The 18935-nt window shown below is 46.6% G+C and overlaps 1 protein-coding gene across 1 annotated transcript in view; it reads right to left on the reverse strand.

Moving 5' to 3' along the window:
- Window positions 1–18418, reverse strand: part of LOC144169144 (hydroxyproline dehydrogenase-like) — a 33085-nt gene extending 14667 nt beyond the window's left edge. The window contains exons 1-7 of the mRNA XM_077698172.1: window positions 18092–18418; window positions 17778–17976; window positions 13685–13905; window positions 10808–10934; window positions 7451–7540; window positions 4459–4539; window positions 2270–2416 (exon numbers count right to left, since the gene is read on the reverse strand). Of these exons, the coding sequence (XP_077554298.1) occupies window positions 2270–2416; window positions 4459–4539; window positions 7451–7540; window positions 10808–10934; window positions 13685–13905; window positions 17778–17957 (846 nt within the window). The 5' untranslated portion in view covers window positions 17958–17976; window positions 18092–18418. The remainder of the gene's footprint in view (window positions 1–2269; window positions 2417–4458; window positions 4540–7450; window positions 7541–10807; window positions 10935–13684; window positions 13906–17777; window positions 17977–18091) is intronic.
- Between the last annotated feature and the right edge of the window lie 517 nt (window positions 18419–18935).

The raw sequence follows: 18935 nt of genomic DNA on the forward strand, positions 1-18935 counted from the left end.
TGCCAAATTGTCTTACGTTTCTCCTTTTTTTTTTGTATTGTACTGCTCATGTACCACTCCCCTCAGTAATGCCCCTGGGGCCATAAATAAATAAATAAATAAATAAATAAATGAGGGCCTTCTTTTCAGTAACGTGGCTAAGCACAAGTGGCAGCGTTACACCACCCTTGATAAGAAGACATTATTTCCGAGGGCCCACGAGAATGTTCACGACGATGATCGCGATCCGCGTATGACCATGACCCCATTTCGCGTCGGTGACGGTTGCGGTTAAAGGCCGGTTAATTACAGCGGGACAAGAAAAATGAGGAGCAGATCCGTGTGCTACTCCGCGTTGTTGTTGTGATCATTGTGACCCTTATAGATTGTGACCCTTATAGACGTCTGAATATCGTGATCCCTCTTCACATAGCCCAGGTGTAGCTTGGCCGCGTTAAACTCCATAATCAATCAAAATTGGCTCGCCCTATTTCTTCAGCTGGTCAAGTTGCTTTGATCGTAGCGCTGACTGTCAGTATAGCCACCGAACGTATTCTATTGCACTGTATATCCTGCAGGCGTAACGTGCCTTTACCATGCGTGTTGCCAAGATGGCAGTGCAGCAATGGCAACGAAAAGGACTCGGGTTTGAATCCAAACACTAAATAGGGCTTATGTCTGTTTTTTTTTCCTTCTTTTGGGGGGAGGTTCAGGAGGCCGAAACACAGGCAATTTTTTTAGGTGAGGGCGCCAAGACAAATAACGCTGTAGAAAGTTCAGAAAACCGGGAAATTTGGAATTCGCGATACCTGCGTTTGCTGAAACTGCACTTACGATCTCTCTATGAACAGCTTCGCAAAGCAAACAAATCAGTACTCAGCCCATAACTTTCAGTCTGCTATGACGTTACCTGCCGTTCTCCGCACAATGCCGTGAACAAGCCCCATAAAGCGTCACACCAAGGTTTTTGCCATGATATTCAGAACCTGCCGACTAATAGCCTCCCTTGGTTTCTATTCCAATAATCCTTTCGGGCTTAATATCACGACCACCTTCCTACCGGCGAATCCCCGGTGTTGGCTCTAGCATTGCTTGCGCCAAACAGGTTTCTAGTCACTATAGAGTGCTCTGTTCTTGCGACGTGAACCCTGTGAATCACAACTAACATTTTAAACACGGTCGGTTTGATTAGACATTGAGTTGATGCACCGCGAACTCCTTAAAGGAACCATGAAGACAAAATACAAATTGGGTTTATTAGAAAGACTGCTTAGTCCCGATAACAAGGATACCAATATCATCGCAATATTCGAAGAAATAACGGATATATTAAAGAAAACGTGTGAAGCCATGGCGACCCCCTCGCCAATTTCCCGCAGCTTTTCTATGACGTCACGGAACCTTGTTTGTGCTATTGGCGGCCGCCTTACTGACCTGTCACGACGACACATGGCTGGACGTCTGTAATGGGGCCTCTAGTTCCATTTTACTGCATTACTTGAATGCTAACGTGCAGTTAACGCACCGAAAATTATATTTTATTGTTCGCCCGTATGACGTCATTCTTGCTCATAACACGTCACTGTGGTGCAAAATTTGAACGTTTTAAGTGCGAATGCACTTCTTAAGCGAGCCTGAATCGTCCGCCGCCGTAGTCCGCATAGCAACCGCTGCGGGTGCGCGCGCTCCTCGTCTTCCTCCTCGTCTTCCCTAGCAACGGGGGGAGATGGGCGCGCGCTACTCTCCTCCTCCTCTCTCCGCTCAGTGACTGCGGGTGTTGGGCGCCTCCTCATGGCACATACCCACGTGAGGGATTGACCAGGAATCGGGCGTGAGAAGGGCTAATGCACCCGCTTAAAGGAGTACCGACACGAAATTTCAAAGCTGAGATAACTATGTAAAACGCTTCCTTTTTATCAGGAGATATCTCTCAGCAAGTTTTAACAGCAACCGTTCAGCGTGCATTCGCACTTACACACTCTCCCCCTCGGGGAAGTGCGAGGGAATTTTTTAAATACTTCTTGCTTTTTTTCTCGTTAAAAAACATCTTTTGTGGCTCAATGGAGCTGAGTGAGCTACTGAATCCTAGTTCTTTCAAAATAAACGAAGTTGTATTTGTACGCTCCACACAGTTTCTCTTGACCGCATACGGGAAAATTTAATTCTAGTGAACTGTGTTTCTCGTTATTCGAATAGCAACTCAAAATCTGAGTGGTGAGCTCTTCTACCGCTAGCTCCAATCACCCGAACATCCAAAAATGTATTTCTGAGATTTTATTCGTCTGCTTACCGTCAAGTAGCATTGGTAAGTGTTCCACACAATCGGCGTGCCCTCATTGAAGACGTTCATCAAGGCCAGTCCGAGCAGCTCAATGCCCGCATTCATGTCGGCGTACTCTGCATCCACAAGAATCTTGACACCGGTATTTCTTGAAGTCTGCAATTTTGACACCGGCAGTGCAACGGCATGTATTATCGGCTTGACCTGGTTGCAGCGTTTTATACCTGGAGGCTAGCTAAGCACCACAGTTCCAAAATAAAAACAGCTATACAATTACTAAGAAAATTTGGCTAACGTCACAGAAAAAATGAGCATGAAATCAGGGCGCGCAACTTCTATGAAAACAGTAGAACAGTCGTTGACGGTTTGGGTCCGTTGGCGCGGTATACAGATCATTCAGGCAGCACTAAAAAAAATTTCAGAGTAAATATTTATGAACACTTCGATCCTTTCATTCAACAGGACACCATGTTTAAATTAGAGGGTTCAGCGTCACGTGGAACATATTTGAACTTGATTTTTCTTCTTTACGACAGTTTCTCTGCGACAAGGCGCTCGCTGATAGTTGAGGAGGCGTGAGGTGCAACATCACACCAGATAAGACAGGGTTTGGACGACTGGTTGTCCGCGTAAAACTTCGAGATATTAAATTATAGCTACGCTTGACCACTTCACTGGCCGAGTTTTCCAACCGAAAAAAATAACAAAAATCGCTGCATTTCAAGAACGCAACACCATATAAAAATGCACAGAAAGCGTTTCTAGTAAAATATTCTAAGAATATCTCACTTTAAGAAATAACGAACATGTTTACTTCCTCAGCCCGAAAAACGTTGGCCGCCGTGGATGCCGCGATCGCAAGCACATCCGACAGTTCTAGTTTGTGCGTTGAGATGAAGGAAAATGTGTTAAGGCTATGGCAACTTGAAAAATTTGTTGGCCAATCTAACCTACTCTCCGGGACATATCGCCACGGAATGTCGTCGTCTGGTACATCTCGCATGGCATGACCACGAAAATTAAATTCTGAAGCACCGTTATCGCCAAAGGTAACCTACTTTTAGGGGCGAACTCCATTAGGGGTTCGGGCCGTGAGCGTCTCCTGTCGTCATCTTCGTTCGTCGTTGCCGTATAGTCACGGCACTAAAACACCGGGACACTCGTTTTCCACCGCCTCGCGCTAGAAGGTAACGCGTACTAAATGAACCTACTGAGACACCAGTTTTCCAACGCCTCGCTCTAGAACACTTCGTGCTTCAAGCAAAGCTGTATACCTCTACCTCCCAACAGTTTTATCTTCGTGGGCAAAAACACCAAAAACATATATACTGCATGTTTCGCCCCTTCCCTGGTTTCGCGTTAGTGGAGATGGCCCGAGATTTTATAATGAAGCGCAAAGGTAATCGCCACATTCAGTTAGCGGTAGAGGATTGGCATCGACATGTCTTCACAGCCGAATTTTTAGATGCGACGCGGAAAGCATCTCTTGTCGGCAGCCCTGTCCTTCCTGCGTGCGTCCGTTGTTGTTGTCCGCGTGCGTCCATTGTTGTAGTTAGCAGCCACTCTCCCCCTCTCCTCTCCGATAGCGAACACTCTCTCGCGAGGGGCATTGGATTGGATTCGATTGGATTGGCTTGGCTTGGCTTGGCTTGACTTGGATTTGATTTGTATTGGATTGGATTAAAGTGAATTGTGTTGGATTGTGTTGCGTCATAGCCGCGGCACTCTCTCTCTCCGCGGTCTCCTCTCCTTCGGGCGCGCTGCGCATATAACCGGTGCGCCGCTCTCCGGCGGCCTTTCGGTCGACGGTTGCTCTCCGCTTGCGCTTGAACCCCCCTCAGCGTCGCATCACACCAAGGTTCCCGCGAGGGGAGGTGGACGTAATTTTGTGTCTTGGGTTGTCGCGTGCTTTGGCAATAACGATTTTCCTTTGTTTACTCAGCCTGTTTCAAGGAACCATGCACTTCTACAGTGGAAGCCGATGATACGGCGTCGTGGTCTCGGTCAGTAGTCTGGTCCAAAGTGTAACAGCTCCCATATATGCGCAACCTTTGTCACCCATGTTTTGAGAAAAAAAAAGGTTCTTACATTTCCTTCAATACAGCCGAACGATGACGATACTCGATAAAGTGCACCAAGAAAAACAATGCATGTGAATCAGCACAAACTATTTATCCAGTTATATAAAAAAGGCTTACTTCACAAATATTACGAAGATTGTTCAACGCCAGCTTGAGAAATTCGTGGTCACTCCTCTCCAATTTCAAGTCGGAATATTCCTGGAGAGAAAATTTTCAGATGAATTAATGCATAGTAAGCCCGTGAACTCATACAAACGGTCGTCAAATGAAACTGGGGCCGTTCGCTAGTACGTTTTATCAACGGTATGAAAGCTGGTTTGAATTTTTCTCTAAAGCGCACTAAGTTTCCGTCTAACTTAGATACCCTTGGTCCCTACAGGAATCCCAGTTGTGTCCTGCTCGGATTCATCTTATCGGTTCTACCATGTTAAGTACAGCACCGCGTTAACACGGCTGAAAGAATTCAATAGCATGACTAAAAATAACACTATAGACCATCATAAGAGTACCTAACAAAAGCGCTCACGCGATATTACCCCGTTTGCAGGGTTCACCATGGCCATCTTACACACTTAGGCCGCCCCCGCCGCGGTGGCTCAGTGGCTAATTAAGGTGTTGCGCTGCTGAGCACGAGGTCGCGCGTTCGATTCCCGGCCGCGGCGGCCGCTTTTCTGATGGAGGCGAAAAGCAAAAACGCCCTTGTGTATGAGATTTCGGCGCACGTTAAACATCCCCAGGTGGTCAAAATTAATCCGGAGCCCTCCACTACGGCGCGCCTCATCGCCTGCGTTGCGTCGGCGCGTTAAACCCCACAATCAATCAATCAATCACTTAAGCCGCCTTGAAACGATCAAAATCGCCGGCACCATTCCAACTACCGGCGCGTTCAGCCAGACCACGGTTTCGGGCGTCATTCGAGCCTTGCGCGCTACAAACACGTCTTAAAGCAAAGCTTTACCAGAGTCCCTCAATGCTTCTTGAAGGACTCTGGCTTTACTAATCTCGTCGAGTGGTTTCGCCATCGCGGTGGATTTGACCTCCATTTGACCGTAGCTGCGCAGCGCGTGACTCGCCGTGCCGAGCTCCGCAGAGGGCCGCGTTCACCGCTGTGCCGCCGCTGTTTCGCATGCGCTCTCCGCAGCTGGTTCGCGCCTGACCAAGTGACTCGCCGCGTGCACGCGAGCTTGGCCATAAATGAGAGCGAGGCCGGACCATCTTCGCCGAGCGTTGCGCGGTAGCTGGAGGCTTTGAGCCGTTTCCGGTAAGCGGAGTCTGACCACCCCGCTGATATCGTCCAGCGAGCAGTTTCCGCTCGGAAAACGCCAAAAGCGGGACCCCATCCGTAGACGAAGGCGTGCTTTGTAAAAATGGTATAATACTTACAGCTTAATCAAAAGGCTAACCAAGTGAAACTAAGACTTAACCAGGCTAAGCCAAGCTTTCCCTTTGCATATCCAAGGTTAGTTGAGCTAAGCCGCAGCCATTTTTTCCAGAAGGTTCGGATGGCGGTAATGTTGGAAGCAAACAGGCAGTGCACCGTCAAGTCCCTGAACTCTGTGCTTTGTCCGAGAGCGAAAGCTCTGTCTGCTACAAGGCTTCGCAGCCTAGCTTCCACCTTCTAATGCTTGCGGGGAAACGTTGAACGTGGTTTTAAACCATACATAAAACCCCGAGTAAACCATGGCATCATACCGTACTTGGTGAGCATGCTCCGAGCTTACGAACCGAACTTTAATTAAGTGTGCATGGAATAATAAAATGCCCATAATTTTGCACTAATGCCCTTCCAATAAAGTTTGCGTGTTCGTTCACTAACGTGACGCATTTTTTCTCCGCATATTGCGTGCGCTTAATATTTATACGAGGTAAAGGGACGAAGGAAGCGACAAACCACACGTTGGTGCGGATAACGGGTGGTTCGTTTGTTTCCTCGTCCCTGTCTCTTGTATAAGTATGTGGTGCACGCCAAATGTGAATACAAAAATGTTCTGACTAGCCCGTAAGCAAGCTTCTGATAGCTTCATATTCTTCCTTGATTTTCTCAGTTCTTCCCTAGGACGTGAGTGCTAACGATTAGTGGAAATCTACAGTTGAACCTCGTTTGAACAAACACTTATATAGCAAATTATCGGCTAAAGCGAGCTAAAATTAACTTTGGTTGGCCACGGTTTATTTCAGTGACACTTATTCTGTTTATAACGAAACCGAAACCACTAGAGCAGCACCGTCGATATCGGCTATAACGAAGAAATATTTCAGGAAGGCTGATAGGCTACTTGGAGAAACTACCGACGTCCGAAATTGCGGAAGTAGAAGATGCCCTTTTGTTCGTGGACAATGAGGAAAGCTTCATCCTGCTCGGTGCTGTACGAAGCCACCTGACGAAGATCACATCCTACTACCAATAAATAAGAACGCAAGCCTGTTTTGTCGAGCACACTTTGTTGTGTTGCAGTTTCAGTTCCGCGTGTTCCATTCCATTTATTTCGAAATGCGATGAGTAGACAAGGAATGATTACTTCGTTTGTAGTGGGTTCGAAGCGTAGAACATAGTGTTCTTGTAGCCAGATTTCCAATTTGTTGAAGTCGAATTTTAACCATACTGTTACAACAAATTTGGGATATAACGGACTAATTTACTGCTCCAATACTACTTCGTTAAAACGAGGTTCGACTGTACTCGTACACGAATAAACTGCACCTGGGCCCCTCATTTCTGCCATCATTTTTTCAACCTGACATAACGCTGAAGCAAACAGAGGCATTAGCCTCTAAAGTCAGCGTACGTAATAAATTCTCACTTTTGTGGCAATTGAACGAAAATCTCCTGGTTTTATGTGAGCTACGAGTATTGGTGGATGATTTCGCTCATCTGGAACTTAACGCCAATGAATGCCACGTTTACAGCACCAAGAACACGCACAGAAAACTTCAACCTTTAATAAAAAGCGCGAACACCTTGCGGGCTAGAAAATCCTGACCCGTAAGATATTAACCATTAATAGGTGTGGTAAAAAGTCGGCCACCCTGGATAATACGATTGCAAATCCCAAAGTAGCTGAAACACATTTACGTGGTTTTTCTCTATCCATAATCAAGTATACTTTACCTTGTAGGATCTGGAGCGCAATACGTCCCCCAAGCAAATGACGAGGCGCTCCGATTCTCCGGCAGACTGGAAAATGCTGCTCAAGTGTACCTGTCCTAGCAGAAAGAGAAAGTCATTTTTTCTGTTCAAATAGGCAGATCAAGCACAATGCTATGAGCATAAAAAGTGCAAGAGGTGTTTTTTTGGCAACCACAATAAAACCGAATAGTTTTGGAATAATCTGCGCAATCAGCTTGCTCAGCAGAATGAAACATTGAGCTCAACGCTCCCCTCTGCTGAAGCAAGTATACATGGTTCTTTTTTTAAGTAAAGTACAGTTTATCTTTTTCTTTTCGTAGAAAAATGCCTACCGAGGCAATAGGCGGTTAAGCCTAACGAGCCCTCGCTACCCTAAGACAGTACGGAGTGCAGATATAAACTGCAAAAACAACTTAGTACTTAGAAGGTGCAGCAATCAAAATACAAAACTCACATACAAGCAGTAATACTTACACAAAACATGTGCACAATAATAGGCACATACAAATTTATACATGTACAAGTACAATTTCGTACGTACGGGCGAAATAAAGTAAATCATTCGACTCAAGTACTTGTGTGAGAAAAAAATATTTTTACACACTTACATGCATGTACACACATACATACACACACGCATATACTTATCTCGAAAACCGGAAATTCTTGAAGAACCAATTCTTACAAAGTTTCTGGAAAGCAAACCCCAGAAAATTATAGCTACTGCATCAAGCGGCAACCGCTAAAACATACCAGTACGTGTGTTATATCCTCCTGTGATGATGCATGAACGTAAAATCCCTCGGACATTGCGCTGCCGCCCATGCCAAACGTGAAAAAATTCGAAACCCAGAAGAAATGGTTTCCGCCCCTGACGTAGGATTTCCGGCATTGCGTAGCCCTGCCACTTCTGCAAGCGGGAGCTAACTTTTGTCCAAAGTTCCCTCAGTCAAACAGAAGTCCTGACCTCGCTGAAAACCTATACGACAGAGAATAACAGCTGGAAACATATATACAGAGAACAGCCTGGAAACGTAATAGTGCACAGCTCAAAGGACGGACCCTCCTACATATGGACCTAAGGTTGCCGCTAAGAGTCCGTATGCGCATATACATGAGTTTCGGCAGAGCGGGGTGTCACCCAACCTAAAAAAAGGTCTATTGGTTCGAATGCTGCTCCACCTGGCCAATTAGGGATTCCGCAATGCTGTTCTGAAGCTGGATAAAGTTCTTCAGCAGCTTCAAGTGGACTTGCAGCTTTGTTAGCTTTCAGAGAATGAAGCTTCCGTACGCGGATAAACAGATGGTAGTATTGATCACCACTCAGCTGCTGGTCCCAAACCTAGCATGCAAAGAAATGAAATCAAGTTGTCAAGGAAATGTCTTAGGTTCAAACAGGAGTTCCTAAAAACTCCCGAACAGCACAATGCATTGCGGCGTAGAGTTCCGTCGCGCATTCGCACGTGCAGTGGCGCCTGCTGCCCCTCAGCCGAAACCGTATGCGCGCATATAAAAGTGTCCTCCTATGGGTATTACCAATAACGAGGCCAGGCTGTTTTCCAATAGGTTTTCGGCCCGCCCCGCGAGGCTAGAATTTCGGTTCGGTCGAGGGGACCCTTGGACTAAAGGTTGGCCTCCGCTAGCGAAAGCACGGGCTGGTCAAGGCCGGAATTCCTACGGGAGGGACGGGAGGTGCAATTCCTCTGGGTCTTCTTTTTTTTTTTTTCGTGTTACGGCGAATAGCATGGTCGGTTGGCTTCTGCTTTCACACGGTGTTAGAAACCGGAAGCAGAGGTCTTTACGTGTTCTCGTGACTGCCGCTCAATTGATGAAGTTGAGTGAGTTATATATTTAAACTAAGCGGCGGCAGCTTTTCGTGAGCTTTGCACAAACAATAGCAAAGAAGGAAGTGCAATAAAGCGAAACAATAAAAACTGCGTTCTCGCGTCACTTCGGTACAGTGCGAGCGACGAGAGATAGAGAGAAACAACGTTAGTGGCTGAATAAATGGGCCAAGAAAATCGAAGTCCTGCCAGCAGCCGTAAGAAGCTAACAGCTGATTCACAACATAGCCAGCTGAAACCCGTACTATATATATAAATCATCTAACACCAGAAGGCTTGCATGCCTGAACAAACACGTGGTATTACACAAACACGTGGTATTACTTATCTCCATTTAGATGTTTGCCCCAAAACGAACAAGCCAGGGCAACAACGGGAATAAAATCATCGAATAAATGTCCTAGCTTCCAACAGGAAATTCCAAGCAAACCTCGATTGATGAAAATGATCCAGGCAATAGTCAAACTGGTCACGAAAAAATTTATCATCAGCAACTCTTTAAATAAATACAAAACGTAGACCAGGAGTACACAGAATTTATTATTATTTATTTATTTATTTAAGACATACTGCAGTCCGAAGACCAAGCAGGTGGGCAGGGATCAATTACATAAAAAAAGCATCAATCCGCATTGAAAATTGGTACATATTTCTGAAAACGGTCAAACAAGTGTGAAAAAACAGAAAGAAAAAATAAGAAACTGACAAAAAACAGGAATGATAGCAGTACACAAAGAAAAGTAGTGGCACAGTGAATGCTTAAAATACTGGAGAAAGTACACGCTTTTCAAAATCCGACACATCATGCGACACATCTCAACCTTAGAGCGCATAACCTAAATTATGTATATAGCTTCGTTTTATGCATGAGAACGCATCCAATTGCACCATTTGAAATAGGGGAATAATATATTAACATCGCTATCAATGCGAATTTCGGAAAGGATACTTATTCTGTACACGGCCAGTGCGACCAACGCGAGATTTCGCTACTTTTATGCGTAGAAACGCAGACCGATGCAACCTCCACAGACTTATAAATAGCTTTTGACAACGACTCGCATATAATGTACCTCAAAAAAGTATACAAGATATTACAAAACGACCACCCACTAAATAATTTTCTGACGTCGAGAATAGATTCTGTTCGTCATTGAGGTATAGCAGCGTTCATAGCATTGCACTGCGTCGCTGGCGGAGTGAGAAGTGCTCGCTGGTACGGACGCCCAGTAGCGCTGTCATGCCCATGAAGAAGATTGGTGCTCGCCGTTCGCTGCTGTGCGCGTAGCACCCCTATCTGCAGCTATTTCATAATCTATGCGCCCAAAGTTGGGACAAGTAAATCTACGAATGCTTTCGTACACGTTTTCGCCTATTGTAGGCACGCAACAGAGCATTTTCGTTCAAAGATAAAAACGACAAGAGGAAGAAAAGTAGGAAATTCAGTCCGCTTAGCCACCGGGACAAACACAGGGACGCGTCGACTGTCACGTACCAGTAGCTTCGGTGGCAGCAGGCCGCTCATCTTCAGCTGCATCAGTGGCGCATCAGCGTTCAGCTCAGAAGACATGCGCAGGCACGACAGGATGGCCTCGCTGTTCCGCCCGTACATTGAAACACGCCTGCGCAGCCCGCGCGAACTGGTTAATACTCACCAAATAGGCGTAGGAAATGTGCCAGCCGAACCGTCGATACACTGTGCTCTACCCAAATTATTTCCCACTCCACCTTCCTTCGTCGCGTCGACGTCCTCTTGAGGCACGAGAAGCTAAAACACCCTTCATTTTATCCACGATAAGTTTGCCAAGAAGCTGAAACTTCATAATCGTCATTGTCTCTATAGATCCCGGTCGGCCCAAATGCTTATTTTTATTTATTTAAGAGCATACTGCAGGCCATGGAAGACCGAGCAGGAGGGGCATAATGGGGTAACAATATCAACCAAACGTTAATACAAACAGTAAACAGCAACAGCAACCCTTCTGACTATTACTCAAAAACAGCTCACAAACGAGGACCTCAGAAATGGCAGACAGACCCGAGCGTTCTTGCTCGTCACTTCTTAGGTCCTAAGGCGTTGCGCTTTTTTAACAGCGGAGCTGTTTGAGTTCCATCCGTGCCTAGCGTCCCTCAAAACCCGGCGCAGCAAAGTGGAGAGAAGGAAAAATCTAGGCCAAGGACTTCGGTGCCGTGCGACGCCCACAGTAGGAGGCCCACCTCGATTTCATTCGCGGCGAACGTGATGTTCCTCTTCGCCGTGCGCAAGATGAGTCACGTAGCCCGAGACGACCTATCGGCGCATGTGTGGGAGGCGGTGGGGTTGGTCGCTTTTCGGTCAGCTGAGCGCCCGCAATTGCGGCGGCCGCCGCCGCTAGCGGAGCAGAACGACTGGAAACGGGGCCTTGTGTTCAGTGCCGAAAGGGGGCCCAGAGAATAACGCGATGCGCTTCAAGGGGTGTGACACAGGGGGTGTGTCTGAGGTCAAAAGGTCAACTTGCGCATCCGCGGTGAAACCGGTGGACGAAAGTAGTAAAGATTTACTTTAAAAAACACATCTACGAACCGAACCTCGGTCCCTCACGTGATGAAACTGGCGTCTATTCGATTGCGCTATCAACGCATCCGGGGCTCTCACCATTTCCTTTGGGTTCGTAGCGCGGGCGTTTGCTGCGGACTTTGGCAATTTGGATTTTGGACTTTAGGAGGGTGGATTGTGGACTTTGTGTGTAGGAGGGTGGATTTCACTCACGTTGCATGGAGAAGACTACCAGCCTTTCCTCAGTATCCGCATTTCGACTGCGAAGCTGGCGGAATTTTTTCACAGTAATCAAGATGTGTACCCAGCAATCTCACAGTTATTCTACCTTAGCTGTTGGCCCACCAGAAAAGTGGCTAAGCATAATTGTAACAGAGTGTTTGTTCAGCAGAAGAGGTGGGCAGCGGATCCCAGTGCATCCTGTGTACGAAAACCGGCGGAAACGCGCAGGAGTGCCACTGGCATCAACCTTTTATACAAGCGTGTTGGTTTACAGCAGTCGCTCAATTAATAATGCTCCTGGCTACGTTTAACGGCCTTTTTAACAGCCATGCAAACTTCATTTCCACGCTCAGCCTCAGAAGCAAGTAAACACCCCTATAAGGAAACCAAGAAACATCATGTGCGATCAACTTTATTACATTAAAACCAAATATTCCATACATTCTACGCAGACAGCAAGCATTACTGAAGTGAAACGCGGCGCAACAGCGCCACTCGCCATAAACATACAAGTAAGCGGCATTGCTATCCGAAACTAAGGAGTACAATATTTCTCTTCGGAATGTTTCGAAATATTCCGGAAATATTTCGCTATTTCGTTCTTTGGTTACCTTGCTTTTTGATATGCTTATAAATAAGCCCTCAAGCGCAACTGAATCAGTGTCGTTCGCCTTGTCGGGAAATCACTCCTACCAATGAAGTACTGTTAGTGACTGAAGCGAGACGTACTGGCTTCGCGAATGAACTCTTCGGTCTTCACAACTGAAACTAGTGTAAAAAAAGACGGTGACAGGTAAGAAGCTAAACAAAACAGGTCCTTCACATGTATGCTTCTGTCCATATCCCTGCCTTCTGGTCTTGTATATAATAAGCACTAATATCAGCATGCCCTGCTTCTGATACTATAAAGCTCTTTCTGTTCGTGTTGAATGTGTGCAAAACGTAGTAGTGTGTACGACTAGCGATCATGGCAATGCTCAGTGATAAGGGGGCTGACTGCATTTGAGACGGCCTTGTTTGCCAACTATACGCTCCAGAATAGGAATGACGAATTTCTACATAAGTGAAACCTACTCTCTCATTCAAACTTGTCTAATATGCCAGCCGCTCGTACCTGTGTACCTCACAACCTGGCGGCTTAACACTTGCCATGAGTTCCCCTGCTAAAACTATACGATAATGAAGCCACACTATATCTACGATCGGTTTATAAACCCTGGCGTTCTTCCAGAACCTAATTCTAATGCCCAAGTTAACCCACCGGCATCGCGTACATCTCCATCCATCAACCCCCCTTCCGGTGTGTTCTTCTATAAAGTGTTCGTTTTTTCTCTTTTCTGCCTCCCCTCTAAACTACCCCTCTCGGCGCGTTGCTCTCCTTTTTCACCTGTCAGCCAATCAGCAGTGAGTTCTGTGCTTCCTCACCTCCCAACCGTCTATCCAGGAATGACTTCTCTGTGTATCACAAAACCTTCCGCTTCAGAAAATCTTGCACAACTAGGCTAATAAGGTGTCACGTTAAAACTCGAATTAGGGGACATATCCCAAAGTAGAACACACCCTGTGACATGTACCACGTGTTTCATGCACGCATCTCAAGGCCACAGGTATCACCTGTCGATGGTTGATCCACCGCTGACCGGTGACGCCTGGTGGTGGTGGTCCTCTTCTACCGAGCAGGCCACGATGGTGCGGACTCCGGCATCGCTGAGGCGAGACACGCACGCGCGCATCTGAGCCGGCGTGTCGCCGCCCACGAACTGTCGGTAGAAGGTGGGGCCGACCAAGGCGCCCAGCAGGCGTCGGCCGAGGATGCGCTCGCCCGTGCTCAGGAGCTGCATGTGTGCACGGCCCGTTATTCACGCTGCGCTAAAGTTGCATAAAACTACGAATAGAAGCGTGCCGAGCTGCCCTTCAGGAGAATAAAAACGTTTGGGTGAGTTTGCACATGGTTTTTACAAGTAATACATAGCCGAGAAAGGACGAAGGACACGGCAACAACAGTATCAGCGCTAACTTTAAACAAAATTCTTTATTGTGGATCCTCATAGTACACACACATTCGATACGTGAAATGAAAGAATGAAAGAGACAGACAGGACTACGACAAAATGAAAAAAAGGTAATCATAACTTGTGTAACGCCACTTACGCCAAGAAATAGCTGTGATAACGATATGGACGGCCTGCTAACGCATTCGCCGCCTGCACGAGCTATCAGTTGGGACTGGTCTGTGCGCTAGCGCTATAGCTATAACCTAGTTTTTTAGTTAGCATCAGTTAGCGCCAGTCCCGCCTTTGCTTTGTCATTTGTCCTTTCTGAGCAATGTATTCTAGGTAAACATATGACGTTGCCCCTTAGCTTGGTCCATTAGATCTCCTCTGCTCAGACTCCTCCGGGTCGACCACATCAGAGCGGGTTGCCGCCATTATTAGGGCATGGCGTTAAGGCCCCCATGTCACAGAAAATCCAGCGTCGTTGAAGACAATGACCGTGAGCTAAAAATCCCGTAGCGCCACCTTGCGGTGGCCACTAAAACACCCAAAATTGTAACGCACTGCCCGTACAGATGTCATGCGAGCAGAAGTGGAAAGCTATACCACTTGTGGGCGCTACTAGTGGGTACGATGATGTCGGCACTGAAGTGTAATGTGATGGATGCGCTGCCGTATAGCATGGCAATCGAATGATTATATGATGCGAACGGAGCCCGATAACACATCGCGTACCGTTCTTAAAGGAAAGGGTTAAACGTCCTCCGAGTTTTCTCCTAAAGGCCCACAGTTTGCAATTTTTTTTTCATCTGATATCCACGCGAGGGCGACCAGCTGTTGAGAAGACGAGGCAAAGCAAGAGATCTAACGGAGCGGCACGCGCGAGATGAAAGCGTGGCTTTTGCATCATGGGCAAAGCCAGATGTTCGTGTAGATGAATTGTGCCGCGAACCATGCTTTGCTAATATTTTGTTTACGTTTCCTCGGCGGCGACTCGCCACACTCGAGTATCTAATCGTGCACCGAAATCGGGGCATCCGCTTGCTTCTTCCGGAAGTACACATCTGAAACCAGATATACCACGCAGAGCGGCGGTCAAAACATGTCGAGTTGCTCGTCGGCCCGTCGATCCTCCTGGTTGTAGCGGTTGGTGAAAACCGCTATTTCGATGTCATACTTATGTAAGCCAGCCTCATTGTGTCTGCTGCATTAACCGCTGCATCTACGAAAAACTTTAATTTTTCCGTCGCTTTCTGCGTTGCTTTTCTTCGATGGAAATCAGCTTGAAAATAATCGAACACAAAGGAAGAGGGAGAAACACGACACACTGCTGTCGCGTGTCGAAGAAATTATGCACCAAATAGCACAGACCAGAGCCATTCTGCCTTCTGCGTTGGCTTAGAAAAAATGCTCGCGCCGTAGTAGTACTTCGGTTCTGAAAGAACTTATGTTGTTAGTGCTTTTGGAGAAGGCTGAGGTGAGTGTTTGACGTCGCCGAAGGGTCACCCCGCCGGTGCAGGACTGAAAAAATCCCGGCTCCTACCTGCATCGGTCGCGGCGAAGACGGTGTCTGCAGACTTAGTGGGTCGGTATGGATGGTGCACATGCGTATTCGAGAGTGCAGAAGCGCTGCACGAAATATATGGAGTTGAGTCACGACGTCTGCCTCGATATCGTCGACCATCGGTGTTGCCTGAACATGGCTGTCAAGCTAGTGATTACGAGGCTGGCTTTTGCGTATAAGTCGAAGGCTAGCATCGCCATGTTCATAGGCAAGTTGTCCATCCCTGAGATGGCCTCGGTGAAGGCGCGCATAGAGCTGTTTTTTAGTGACTGGGCGATTCAATTACTCTACTAGGTGCAGCCAGGTGGTTGGGGGTTATATCCCAAGAAACTTGGCTTAATAACGATACCGGGCTTCAAGCATTTTAAGTTGAGTGGCTACTCGAGAGGAGCCCATGAAGCGAGCTCCCTCTGGCAATTCGTCTTGGGGAACCGATAGTCCTCCTACATAAGGAAAATAACATTTTTCATGCTTGGCTCAACTTTTTGATTGACTATGAATTTGTGCATTCCTCGATTCCTGAAATATGACCCAGTGAATCATCTCGAACGACGCTATGCACAAAACAATAACGTTCATCTGACTGTTCTAGTGTATCAGATATACGGGCTGCCAGACCACCTACAGCGTCATTTTAGAGCTGTCCGGCTGCACAGAAGTATTATTGTTTGCTTTGGTCTACTAAATGGACGATTATCTCCGCAGGGAAATTATTCAGGTAATTCAGAATGTCATTTTGGGATCTGGGACACCACTAAATCCATCATCTCCTGTTGTAGCAAAAAAAAATGCATGCGCAAGGAAAAAGCCCTAACAGTACTGAAAAAAATTTAACTTGAATCACAAAAAGCTGAAATTACATTAAAAACGTTGTGAACCAGAAGAAAACGATAACTTACAGAATAACCAAAATGTACAAAGCACAACAGTTCGCCTTGCCGAGAACAGAATTAAATTAGCACACATTCAATCATTCACTTCGAAGTGCTCGTTACATAAGGCACATGGTCAAACTGTACAGTTAAAATAATGATCGTTTTGGGCTGGTTGTCCATAATAAGTTTTAAAAATGGATTTTATTGGCCTTTGCTCTACATCGAGATGTTTCTGCGATATATCTAACTTCCACGTTTTATTGGTTGTTTTTAGTACCACAATGAGAACTTGTGCTAAAAAATTCATGAGCGAATGGCATTGATTGTACCCGCTTCCATTTGCGTAATCGACAACCATCCACATGCAGCCTTCTTTAAATCTAGTATTTACACCAGATGCCCTGACTTTTCACCTCATTCGATTCCACAGTACTTCCCTCCATCCCATTCGTTCATCTTCGACGTTTCTTTTTCATACGTCTTCGCCAATAACAATCCTGCTCTCTTTCAAATGTTTCCAAAGCGCGTCTACGATGTTTGCTGCATTCTGGTTGCGCATTGTTAAATGAATACAGCTATTTTTTTTCCTCACGCCAACGTGCGCAAACCTGGAAGGGACAGAAAAAGTCACTGCATGGGAGCCTAGGCGCCGACTGTATAGCGATACTTACATAGTATTCACAGCTCCCTGCGAATGAATTGTAATTGTGATGACGTTCCTATTATGATTGTCTGCAATGTATTTGTTTTTTTATAGTGACATTGAGCTTTGACGTGGTGCACAGGGGACGTTTCCACTCCCAATACTAAACGATGGCAGAACGGAACCGAACGCTGGCTTTGTGACACCCGAATACAAATAGCTTGAAAAAGTAAGAACTGCTTTGCGTGTTGTCTGTTGATGGTACTACAACTTCCCTTCTGGTGCGATTGTGACCTTGTTTGCTTGCGAGACGCCGAAAATTCTGATCTTGTGGGAATTTCATGAAAAAGAAAAGGTCTAGTTCAAAGGGACGTGTTACCAGCATTGCTTGTGCATTACCTGCTGCCATTGTTTGTTTTCCATGTAAAGTTATGTTTTTTTCTTAGGCCAACGAGGGAAATAGCTAAATAGCATTGCTTAATAAGCTCCTAATGCTAACGATAATGGTGTGCACGCTAATTTGCAGGAAGTCTTCCTTTGTACCCCAACTCCATGACTCGCATAAAATTTTCCGAGAGCACTGAAAGTTGACCACCACGTTCATTTCTTCAGCCAATAGATCATCACTTACCCAGTGACTGTTATCCACGAAGACGTCGTAAGAGCACGCCTTGAGTACGCCCAGGGCACGTACCAACTCCCAGAGACTCTTGTGCCGGTACGCCACGCTGTGGTCCGACAAGTCCAGCCGCTCACACCGTGGCCGGGAGGACAAGAAGCGGCGAGGTAGCGTTGAAAGCTGTGCCCGCATCTTTATGCTTGAGTTTCCTCTATATGGAAGGGAAGCGAGATAAGGCTTCGTCAGCACTGCGTTCGAGAAATTGGTGACGCCAAGTGCATCTTTCCAACCACAACTTCTTGGAAAAAATCGAAGAACGGAGTCACCTGACAAGTCGTGTTTCCCTGCAAAACTTCGGCCACACCCAGTTCCACTTGTGGCTTTTCTCTGCACTGAAGCATAAAACACCGTTTTGGCTGATTCGGATGAAACGTTCCTGCTGCTTCAAACTGAGTTTCTCTCCGTGCTTCCTTTGTGTCAATTCTAGAAAGACAATGACTCATACACTGGCCATTTCGATATAAAGGAGGTCCTCACGATGCGCACTGCCTTCAAGCAGAGACTAAAGCGCAGCTACAGTGGACGCTATGCCTGCAAGCTCGTCGGTGTTCTCTGTCCCAACAGCTATGCCAAGACAGCGCTCCGCGCTTTGGTCTGCGAAACTCGAGTTGTAGGACACTCGCTCCACAGTCCTCTACCCGCTCATATCTACATGGTGCTTGAATTTCAGTTCCTATGGTCTCAAGTTCCGGCAACGCGATTACGCTATCCGAGCGTCTGAGCCAGCGAAGCTCGTGCCCGCCTACTGTGAGGAACCGGCCTCTTGGGGGCGCGCGCTTCTGGGGCACATGAACCATATTTGAAATTGAGTTACCCAAGACCTTTGCGATAAGCGAAGTCATGCCGCCAAAACTGATACATTCTACTATATTCCAATTAGTAAACCGGTCAATCTTTTCAATCGAGCGCCTCCATGCTGAATAGCTGACCACAAAATCTGTTGCATTGATAAGTTTGACAGTCGGGAGCGCCATGAAACTGACATTTCTGATAGCACCCTACCAAAAACACTCGACATAACAGAAAATTCGAGCGTCACTCACCTTATGTGGCGGTGATGGAACTGCGAGGCAATTATTTTCCACATGGGCCACGAGCTGCTGCAGCTTA

The sequence above is a fragment of the Haemaphysalis longicornis genome, unplaced genomic scaffold (assembly GCF_048455015.1).
Source record: "Haemaphysalis longicornis isolate Haplotype H1 unplaced genomic scaffold, Haemaphysalis longicornis Haplotype H1 scaffold_2, whole genome shotgun sequence".
Taxonomy (NCBI): Eukaryota; Metazoa; Arthropoda; class Arachnida; order Ixodida; family Ixodidae; genus Haemaphysalis; species Haemaphysalis longicornis.